The sequence below is a fragment of the Cavia porcellus genome, unplaced genomic scaffold, assembly GCF_034190915.1.
Source record: "Cavia porcellus strain 051 isolate PalLab524CR breed Dunkin Hartley unplaced genomic scaffold, mCavPor4.1 scaffold_7, whole genome shotgun sequence".
NCBI classification, from domain to species: domain Eukaryota; kingdom Metazoa; phylum Chordata; class Mammalia; order Rodentia; family Caviidae; genus Cavia; species Cavia porcellus.
The window spans coordinates 14,912,082-14,923,931 of NW_026947490.1; the positions used below are offsets into that span (position 1 = coordinate 14,912,082).

General features: G+C 43.1%; 1 protein-coding gene across 1 annotated transcript; it reads left to right on the top strand.

Moving 5' to 3' along the window:
* Positions 1-2,084: 2,084 nt before the first annotated feature.
* LOC100734336 (LINE-1 retrotransposable element ORF1 protein) lies at positions 2,085-11,003 on the top strand. Its single transcript, XM_005002575.4, has 2 exons — positions 2,085-2,231; positions 4,778-11,003. Exon 2 carries the CDS (start codon positions 7,169-7,171, stop codon positions 8,204-8,206), a length of 1,038 nt encoding a protein of 345 aa, XP_005002632.2. The 5' UTR covers positions 2,085-2,231; positions 4,778-7,168; the 3' UTR covers positions 8,207-11,003.
* The last annotated feature ends 847 nt before the right edge of the window (positions 11,004-11,850 follow it).

Genomic DNA, 11,850 nt, shown 5'->3' on the forward strand with positions numbered 1-11,850 from the left:
GTGTATCCAGCTATTCTGTCATCATGGATGTTTTTATTTCTATGCAGAGCAAAGACCTAGGATCAATGTAAACCAGCTCTACTCTGAGGAGAGCAACCATGAACTATTGGATGTATGAAACTGAGATGTAAATCCAACAATCCTACCAGGATTTGGGCCCTGGAGCAAACATATTTTAATTCCTGGTCCGGGAATTAAAATAGTTCAGTGGCGTAAGTGCCTGGCTGGCACAGTCATGAGTTCAATCCCCGGTACCAAAAATAAATAAATAAATAAAATAATATTTTAATTCCTTTCTGAAGGTTATAAATGGATAAGGTGGAGAAGTGCAACTGGGATTAGAAATTGTTCTTATAAATGTGTTCTAATATAAGACAGGAAGGTTATGGCTCTGTGTGTGTTTTAGGGTAAGAGAAGAAGCAGCTGACGATACAGATTAAGCCAGGCTTCCTAGTGTGCAGTCATCCCTTGTATTTTGTAGATGCAGGTTTTTATGTGAGCCGGGGCAAAATGTGACATTTTTAGTCCTTAGAGAGTTGTTTGGATTTTTTGTTTTTCTTCTTCACTACTGAGAATCCAACCTAGAAGCACTCTACCACTGAGCAAGAGCCCCAGTGCTGTTTGGCTTTCAGTTTGTATCTAACTTACCATTTCTCTCTTTTCTGTTTTCTTCTTCAGGTTGAAATGTCTCCCACTAAAGAGTCAGTGATTCAATCCTGTCTGGCCTGTCTCAGTATCAGATCTCCTCTGTGATGGAAGCTCATTGACTGTTCAGTTAATACATGGTACAGATTGTATTTATATGTAAATTTGTGCTGTAAAATAATTTTTAAAACCTTGACATTTCAAAAGCTGCCTTGAAAGGCTGCAGAAATTGACTTCTATTTTAATTTCAGTTGGTGTCAGTGGGAAAAATTCAGATTGAACAGTTTAATTAAAGTGGCATTTTTTTCTATTTTCTTCTTGACTCTTTTAATTTCCTGGAAGTTTTATAAGAAATTAAAAGTAAAGAGTATCCTCTGGTTTCGTTATGAAGACAGCTGAATTTGGTAAGAACAGTTTGGACTGCATGAAGAGGGAAGCAGCTGCTTTCCACCCCGTGCCTTGGGAGTGAAGCACCCCATATCAGGTTGTGGTGGTGGCCAGAGCACCTTGGGCAGTACAGAGCCAGGGTCCAGGCTGGAGGCCATATCCTCTCAGAGACGTCACTCACGTATCTAAGACAGGTGGTGAAACCTAAGGAAAGAATGTGCCCCAGAGCAGGGCTCCTTGTAGGGTCCCTTGTAGGAGACCACCTCCTATGCACTGAAGACAAACCTTTTCAAAGAATGAACTGCAGAACTGGGGTGCAGCTCAGAGGCAGAGCACTTGCCCAGCATGAGTAGGGCTCCGGCTTCCACCGCAGCCAAGGGCAGAGGTTTTTAAATTATGAAAGAAACCTTACAGATCAGAATAATTTTAGAGTGGAAGAGAGGGAAAAAATCAAGTCTAGTTTTACCACCCAAAGATGACGACCTTTGGTATTTTGGAATAGTTCCATCCAGTCTTCTGTTTCCTGGCCAAGGGCCTGTTGTCAGACAAGAGGCAGCATTTTGTTCTCCCCATCTGTCGCTGATTTAGTGACATCTTTCCCTTACAATCTCCTGTGCTGTGTGATCCCACTATTTCGCAGGGGCCTTTCCTTCAGCTATTGACTGTTTCTCCATCAGTTGACACAGAGAGCTTGCCAGCAGCTCCCCAGAGCCCAGAACACAGAACTCCCCCTGCTGGGGAGACCCAAAAGGATGAAACAAGGGCTCTTGTGCCCAGCACCCGAGCTTGTTTTTCCGGGGGCAGCGGGGTCCGCGTGGGAGGCTCCGCGGGGAGGCGCGTGGGTCCGAAGGCCGGGGCGGCGCGGGGCGCAGGGGTGCGGTTGCCACCGTCCAGCGCCAGGCCTGGGCGGCCACTGGCGCTCGGGATCCGAGATGGCCTCGCCGCCGCCGGACTCCCAGAAAACCTGGGCCGAGAACCCGAAGGGGATGCTCGCGGTCCAGTCGCTCTCGCCCCACGGGGTGCCCTGGGCCACCGTGGTGACAGCCGTGAGCCACTTCAGGATGTCGCTCCCGGCGCTGCGCCGCGACCAGCTGCTGGCCTCGCTGGACCCCCTGGCCTTGAACAAGTACTCTCTGCCGTCTGTGCAGTACCCCACGATGCCACAGGCGCTCTGGGGCGACCAGGAGCCCCTCTCCAAGGTCAGAGCCTCAGGGAAGCCCCGGGTCCTGGGTCCAGTCCTCCACCCCAGCCTCGCCCCTCTGTGGCCCCCCAGGAGAGGCTGCGGCAGGGCCAGCTGGAACAGACCCCGGTGACCCCGTTTCCACATTCTGCTGGCTGGGAAACAAGGGCGCCTCTGGGAGCCGCCAGGCTGGGCTGTGGCCCCCGGAGGTGGCCCTGCGTCTGCCACCTAGCACAGCTCCCCCCACACCCCCTGGCGGCAGGCGCCTCGCCGAGTTCCCACTCCCGAGCCCCTAGGAGGCGGTGTCTTCTCACCCCTACACTCCCACGACATTGCCGTCCCCAGCCCCCTACCTTGCTTTCACCCTCCGCCTGCACCTCCCTCTCACTGTCCACGCATCCTGCGCTCAGGCAGCCGAGTCCAAACGCTTTGTCCGGCGTCCCGCACTCACACCTCCCAAGCTCCCAAAGCCAGCTCTCCCGCATTCTGACCCAGCACCCCAGCTCGTGGCAATGGGGGGGGGGCTTTTGTTCTCAGGCTAAGTGTCTTTATTTTTAGCTTTATGAGTAATAATTCATATTCCATATAATTCTACTATTCAGTGGTTTTTAGTGCATTCACAGACTTGCATAGTCATAACCACAGTCAATGTTAGCATGTTTTCATCACACAAAATGACACCTGGTGCCCATCAGCAGTCACCCCATTTCCTCAAAGCCCTTTCTGCCAGCCCTAGGCAGTTACCAGTCTCCTTTCTGTCTCCACAGATTTTCCTGTTCTAGACCTTTCATAGTGATAGCATCAAGTGACACTATGAGGTCTTCTGTGATAGGTTTCTTTTCCTTAGCCCAGTATTTCAAGGTTCATCCACACGGATGTTCATCATAAAGTGTTCATCCACACTTTATTCCTTTTTATTTCCAACTAATATTCTTTTGGTACCTATGACACAGTTTCTGTATTCATTCATCAGTTGATGGATGTCTGGGTTGTTTCGACTTAATGAATGATGTTATCACCAACATTCTGTACATATGTAAGATTTTTAGTGGATATTTTCATTTCTATGGAGTGTATGCCTAGGTATTAAATTAGTGGGTCATATTTTAACTCACAAGTTTAACATTCTGAAGACTTGCCAAACTGTTTTCCAAAGTGGCTGTACAATTTTATATTTCCACCAGCCATGTGTGATGGTTCTGTTTTTTCACATCCTTGACAACATTTATTGTTAAAGCTATCTTTACAAATATGGCATGGTATCACACTGTGGCTCCCACTTCTATTTCTCTGATGGCTGATAACGTTGAGAATCTCTTCATGTGCTGTCAATCATTTGCATATTTTGGAGAAATATCTATTTACCCATTTTTAAATTGCATTTTTTTATTGCTGAGCTGTATAGTCTAGATATAAGCCCATTGTCACATATGTAATTCGGAAAAATGTCTTCCCATTATATTATCTTTTTTATTTTTTCTTTGGTGATCATGATTTGTGTCTAGATGTCCCCCCAAAGCCTCATGCAGTCATGGAGTAGTATGCATTTTGAAGGCAGCTGAGTATAGCATTTGTGATTGGTTCATTGTCTAGCGCTGGGATTGGTGGTGTGAGTGCTGCACCTGCCCAGGAGCAAGTAGCAGTAATATACTCTTACTGCTTTTGCTGTCTTCTGCTGTCATGAACTGTTGCCCTTTGCCATATGCTACTCTGCTGGTTATGTCAGCTGATTATGGACCAAAATCTCCACAAACTATAAGCTAAATAAATCTTTCCTTCTTTCATTTAGAGTGTCAGGTATTTTGTCTCAGCAATGAGAGAAAAGTAAGCAAGGCAGAATTTTGTGAGTGGTTCATTAATATGATTATTCCTGACCATGTGGTTCAAGAGCCTTTGGGAATGACTTGTGGGAAGAGTTTGGAAAGGTTCAGAGAAGTTACCTGAAGGAGTGGAGCTGGAACACCTTAATGTGTTCTGTATGGGAATTTCCCAAGATAACTTGGTTTAAAAAAAAAAAAAACAACTATTTTCTCCCCTATTTAATTGCCTTGACACTCATTAAAAGATTAGTTAACAATAAATACAAGTGTTCCTTTCTGGATTATCAGTTACATTTGATTGATTTATATTTCTATCTTTGTGCCCTTACAGTAAGTACTATACTTGATTAGTTGCTTCATAGGAAACTTCAACATCAGAACATGTGAGTCCCCCATCTTTGTTATTCTTTTTAAAGATTGGTTCAGATTCTCTCAAATTTCCATGTAAGTTTTAAGATTGCCTTGTTAGCTCTACAAAGAAATCTATAAGGAAAAACTTGATGAGATGATGCTGAATCTATGGATCATTTTAGAGAGTATTATCATCTTAACAATACTATGTCTGCCAATGTATGAACACTGTTTTTCCATTTATTTAGGTCTTTAATTTCTCTCAACAATGTTTTATAATTTTCAGAAGTTCCACACTTGTTTAATTTCTACCTATTCTCTCTGATAATTTTGTAAATGAAATTTTTTTTCAGATGCTCATGGCAAGTATTTAAAAATACAATTGATTTTTTAGGTCTGCCCCACCATACCATGCTGCTTTGGAGCCAACTGAGTATGGACTGAAACCTCCAACAACTGAATCAGAAATTGAAAGTAAGAAAAAGAAAGCAATAAATATTCAGATGTCTGGAGATAGTCAACTTAGAATTCAACATAATACAGAGTGGGGAGCCCCAAACAGAGGAAGATGAATTCTCTTGCCCCAAGAAGAAATTAAGGCAACTTGCTGATCATCCGAGGTCCCGACACATCCCACCTGGGCAAGCCGAGGTCCCACCACAGCTTGCCGAGGTCCTGCTGCAACTTGCCGAGCTTCCACAAGCCGAAAAGAGAGCTGAGTTGACAGGGTGCCTACATCACCTGTGGTGAGTGACAGGAGTGGAGCCATTCCATAAATAGGGGGGCTCCGGCAGATGACATTCTGGGACTGAGGAGGACTGGCAAGTACAAGGGGCAGCAGCGACTTCAGTCAGTTGCTCCCTTCCCGAATGGGATTGGTGGATTAAGCTAGGCCTGGGTCACGTGACTTGGCTGAGACCCAATAGGTTATCCGAAATCAAGTCCCTACAGTGATGGTGCACACTAACCACACTAACCCAGTAAAATCTTAGAAGTTTGACTGACAGTGCGGGCCACAGCAAGTTGACTCATCTGGAGGGGAGGTGGTGCAAGGAAATGCAATGCATGTCACAGCAACTTGACAGATCCCCGTGCCACCGCACTCCAGCCACTGCCTGCAGCACCTCCGGGCTGCCAGCAAAACCTGTCGCCCCGGCCCAGGAGTGACTGGGCACCCACAGCTGCCCCCACCCCTGACCCACTGTGGCCGCCCACCCGGAGGGGAGGCAGCACAAAGTCCACCACCGCTGCTGCCTCCACCACCACTGCCACGACACTGCCCACTGCCGTCATGCTCCAGCTGCAGCCACCTGGAGGGGAGGGATACAAAGTAATACATGCAGGCCACAGCATCTTGAGGGGAGGGGCCAGCATATGCTGGCCCTGTCTGCAACTCACTAGCACACTGCAGTGGGAAGGGTCATCTAGCCAGTGCACTTCAGAAGAATTGTAACCAACAAAGAAAGAAACTGGGAAGCTTCTTTCCTGGAAGAAGCAAAAAAGATGGGAAGAGGAAGCAACAACAAAAAGTCCCCAGGTCCCAACCCTGAGAACACTGACCCAGGACAGGTAAGTACAAAGGAGAATGAGAATAGCAAACATGCAATATCAAACACAGCACCAGTAGACGTAAAGACATATATTCGGGACCTCATAGACAAGTTCGAAAGTGAAATACTTAGCCAAATAAAGCAAGACATAAGAAAATTAATTAAAGAGATACTAAGCACCCCTCAAGCAGACACAGATGGAAGAAGGGAGGAACTCAAAGGAGAGAACCATTTGATGAAGAATACAAAAAAGTATAGAATACATGAAGCAGATTCAAAAAGATCACCAGGAAATTAAAAACTCTATGGAAAGATGGCAAATCAGCTTGAAAGAAACTAAGGATAGATTATCCAAACTGGAGGATAATTTTGCAATGTGGGAGTATGAAAGGGAAAACTTTTTAAAAATAACAAGGAAACAAGCAGTAACAATACAAAGACATTTTAGATGACAAAAGGTTCTATAACTTGAGAATAAAGAATGTGAATGAAGAAGCTGGGGCACCGGGAGAACATGGCGGACAGATAACAGCAACTACCGGAGGCTCTCTGAAAGACTTGGCTCAGAAGCCAGGAATGGTGCGGACTAAGGAGACATAAGCAGGTGGAGATATGCTCTGCTGACTCAGGAACGAACTGGGCTGAGAGAAGCCAACTTGGAATGCAGTCCTGGTGCTAAAACAGGAACAGAAAAGACTCGGTGTGGAGGCTGGAACCGCGCCATTGTAAGCCGCGATTTGGGTTTCCCGCCGCACGGCGGCTGGCTGCCTCTACAGCGGCTCGGCAAGGAGAGAGACGCGCGGAAGCTCTGAGAACGGCAATCTGCGAACCGCAGGGAGGCGTGCACTGACTTATGGTGAGGTGAGTGAGAGAAACTGACACTCTACCACAGTTTGACTCCAGCGGAGGACTTTCTGGGTCTGAGCAGTCCTGCAGGAGCAGGGCGCGGTGGCCGACTCCAGTCACACATCCCCCTCTCGGGCGGGATTGGTGAAAAGTGCCTGGCCTGCGTGACGCTGCCGGCGGACCTGGTAGACTGTCCCAACCCAGATCCCAGAGCCTGACGGTGGCCGGGAGGGGAGACGCGTAGGCTGCCTGGTCCGTAACTCCCTGGTGCGCAGCGGTGAGCGGGAACAACTAACTGGCGCAATTCGATCAGGCTGTGGCTGACTGGGAGAGAAGCTGGGCCTCTTATATAAGCTTGCATATATAAGGAACAGAGAAGAAGAGGCAGCATGGGAAGAGGCAGCAACAAGAAAGGCTCCTCGGCCCCCAATTCTGAGAAACAGGCAATAGCAGACACCGCACCAATACACATAAGGCACCATATAGAGAGCCTCATAGACCAATTCAGGAATGAAGTTATCAATGACCTGAAGCTAGAAGTATGCAGAATAGTTAGAGAAATGCTAAGTACCACCCAAGAAAAAACAGGTGGTGGAATGGAAGAACAGAAAAAAAGGGGAGAATTGTTTGATGGAGAAAACAGAGAAAGCATAGAATACGTGAAGCAGGTTCAAAGGGACTACCAAGATACTAAGAAGTCTATAGAAGACTGGCATAACAGCTTTAAAGAAACTAAGGACAGACTATCTGAACTGGAGGGCAGACTTGTAATATGGGAGAATGAAATGAAAAACTTCTTAAAAATAACAAAGAAACAAACAGCAATAATACAAAGACAAGAAGATGATAAGAGGATCCATAACTTAAGGATTAAGAACATAAAAGAAGAAGTAGGGACACAAACAAATGAACTACAAAAGCTACTCACAGAAATAATCCAGGAGAATTTTCCTAATTTAGCAAAAGGTAAAGATACTCAGATGTATGAGGCATACAGGACCCCAGCTACCTACAACCCAAACAGAGCAACACCCAGGCATATAATAATAAAAATTCCAGAAATTCAATACAAGAACAGAATATTAAAAGCTGTAAGAGACAAGAAACAGACCACTTACAAGGGAACACCCATCAGAATTACAGCAGATTTCTCTGCACAAACCATCAAATCACGAAGAGCGTGGGGGGAAATAATTCAAGCTTTGAAAGATAATAATCTCCAGCCAAGATTGATATATCCTGCACAACTGTCCCTGGAAATTGATGGAAAAACAAGGTGCTTCCAGGATAAAGAGGAACTGGGGGAATTTGCAACCACCAATTCAACTCTACAGAGAGTATTGCAGGATATTCTAAAAAAAGAAAAATACAAAGAATCCAGAAATAATGGCAGAGAGGCCACAACAAATGGAGCAGAGACAAAATGAAGAAGACAAACTGACAGCTACTGACAGAAAAAGAGCTTAACAGAAATGAGGCAGAGAAGATTGGATGATAGGAACAGCTATTTTGGAGAAAATGACATCTTAATAGGTAATACTGATTTAGTATCATCTTGTTTTGAAGTCTCATCTAGCTTTTGTCTTCAATGGTCTAAATAGGCTGTATCTTATTGGATTTTATTATGTACGATAGTATAAGCAAAAACCTTTTAAAGACAAGGAGATTATACAGAAACCATTGTTCATTTTCTGTTAGTCGATTCTAAATACTCTGTAATGCTGTCATTCTCTTGAATGGTTTTACATTGTTTTGATATACTTAATGCTACAGTATACGAAGTTGTACTCAAGGATTTCAAAGAAAGAAACAGTATGGTAACTACTTTTAGGTCAGGATTATCTGGTGGTGAAACACTATTCTGCTTAAATGGTTATGTTTTGATCTGCGCTGTTTCGTTGTTATGCCCTCTTTTATCTCAATCTCCACTCCATTATTTACTTTTTTATCTTTATCCTTTTAATTAAAGGGAAAAAAATAGCAGGATATATTATAGTAACCCACTTTGACTTTTCATTACCTTGATTTGAAGCCCTGTATTACTCTCACCATCTGGTTTTTAACTGATGTTCCCCTATTCTGTTTTGCTGGATAGTATCAGGTTCAAAAGTTTAGGCATCAGCTGTGAAGATAATGAGATTCATTATGACGCCCATTCTTGTTGACTTTTATCTACTTTTGAAGACCTACAATGTTTCCAATGTTTTGGTTTTGTCGGTTTTATTCTTTACTGTTTTGTTCAATTGTATTATAACTAATGATATAGGCAATTCTATTAGAGATAGCGGGAGGCATTATGGTAACCATTGTTGATCACCTTGTATTATGTTTTTACATTATCTATTATGTCCACCCTTTTGACTTGACCGATTCTGTTCTGTTATGTCACATTTGGTTTTACTCTCTTCCAAAAAAATAATAAGAACCGTGGGAGCAATGAAACCCAAAATGTGTAATAGTCATGATACAAAAGAGAGGAAAAGAAAGTGCTCCAAACTATATAACTGCATGTATATTTAAGTGTATAAGATAGAAAATGATATCACAGAGTTTTATTGGATCAATGAACAGAACTGTTTGCAGTATCATTGATGGAATGTCCACTTTACAAGCTTTAATTTTGTGACTTGAACAATTATTTCTAAGATGACAATATGTAATCCATTAACTAGTGATTTCCTACTGTTCATTTTTTTTCTGTAAATCTGTATAACTTGTACCCTTTCCCTGCTTCTTTTTTCTTTTCTCCTTAAATAAAATTTAAAAAAAAAAAAAAGAAGCTGGGGCAAAAACAAAGGAACTACAAAGGTTATTCACAGAAATAATTAAGGAAAACTTCCCAAACATAGGAAAAGGAAATGATATGCAGATGTATGAGGCATACAGAACTCCAGCCACCTACAGCCAAAACAGAGCTACACTCAGGCATATAATAATCAAGATCCCAGAAATTCAGTACAAGAACAAAATATTAAAAGCTGTTAGAGACAAGAAACAGATAACCTATAGAGGAATGCCCATCAGAATAACGGCAGACTTCTTGACACAAACCATCAAGTCAAGAAGAGCCTGGAGCGAAATAGTCCAAGCCCTGAAAGAAAATAACCTCCAGTCCAGATTGATATACCCTGATAAACTGTCTCTAGAAATTAGTGGAGAAACAAGATGCTTCCAAGACAAAGAGGGACTTGGGTAATTCACAATCACCAATCCAAATCTACAGAGACTACTGCAGGGCATTCTAGAGAGAGAGAGAAAAGTACTAGGATTCCAGGAACAGTGGCAGAGAGGCCTCAATGAATGGAGCAGAAAACAGAATGAAGAAGACAAGCAGACAACTGATGGCAAACAAGAGCACAACAGAAATGAGGCAGAGAAGATTTTTACTCAAAACTGATATGATTGATAGTATCAAGTCTGAGAGTGTAAGCAACTACGCGGAAGATGACAAGACTCTCTGATACACATTCTGGTTTGATAACTGCCAGGTTTTGAAGTTCTATACTATACACAAAGTTGTGTTTTTATTAATACTGTTATGTACTGATATATTCAATTATACTATGTCTGATGATACAGCCAATTCTATTGGAGATAACAAGAGACAACAGAGGAACCATGGTAGAACTCTTCGTACAATGGTCTTATACGTTTATTTCATTTCATGTGTTTATAGGAATATGTTTTGTTTTGTTTCTCCCTCTAATATAGAAAGGATAGAAATACATGTTAAGACTCATGCATATGTAGAATCTGTAAACAGTTTATGAGAACAGATCTTATGACACATGATGAAATGAACAGATACTTTGAAGAAAAAGAAACACTAAAATACCCAGTGCTGATCCTGGTGTGTCATAATGTGAAACCCAGCAATAGTATTATTCTTTGTTCAGAGTGATATTAGCCTGATTGGGTTTATTCAATGTCAGCATAATTGAAGAGATGGATAACTGCATGTATGTTTAAGTGTATAGGATTGACAATCATGTTACTAAGTTTTTGTTGGACAGTTGAACAGAACTGTTTGCCATCTCACTGTTTGAATTCCCACTCTACATATTCCATTCTTGTACCTTGAACAACTATTTGTAAAATGACAATATGTAAACGTCAACTAGTGATTTCTTACTGTTTATTTTTTTCTCTGAACGTATGTATTATTTCTACTTATTTTCTGTTTTGCTTAGTCTTTCTTTAAATAAAAATTTTTTTAAAATACAATTGATTTTTTTAATATTGATCTTGTTTCCTGCAACCTTATTGAACTTGTTTGTTCAACCCTTTCTTTCAGATCCCATTTAATATTCTGAGAGGGCATGAGCATGTTGTGCCACTTCTGTGTGAATGACACAAAGCTCTTCAGTGGCACCTATGATTGTACTGTGAAGCTGTGGGTAGGTGGCTTGGTGTTAAGTTCTCCTGAAACCAAAATATCTCGAAAGCTCTTAGGTACTTCTTATAGAGAGTTCTCCAGTACTATGTTCCCTGACAATCAAGGAACTCAAGCTTTATAAAGGTCTTCTGAACAAAGTATAAAAAGGAGGAGCCAACCCTAGCGTCAAGCTATTAGGGGGAGTCAGTGTAGCTATAGCCTGTCTGTGGATCTGAACACGGTAGGAGCAGGGGATGGAGACTGCTAGACTGAGAGCCCCCCCAACTATTTTGGGGATGGTGCCTGTTGTGCCTGGGTTGTACCTGGGGTCTCTGAGCTGTTGCTTTTCTTCATCTCCTTCTCATCTGGAACACTCAGTTTCATCCATAAAGACACTATTGCCAGTGGTCACAGAGGACAAAAAAGTGGTCAAGCCCAGGACCTGTCCACAAAGGGTGGTTGAGAGTGGCAGGCCAGAGTACTTATCAGTATCCCAAGAGTGCAGGAGGCAGAAGTACAAGCAAAAGAGATGTGATGTTCAGAAAAATAGTCACCTACAACCTTCCAGAGCTTTGTGGCCATGGTCAGCAGACCCTAGCAGGGCTGTTAGAGGGCACTGTTGGTCAGTGAAGAGGGGGTGAGGAGAGAGTAGGGCTGGAGGATGGCAGTGCTCATCAGGGGCCAGGCCATAGATGG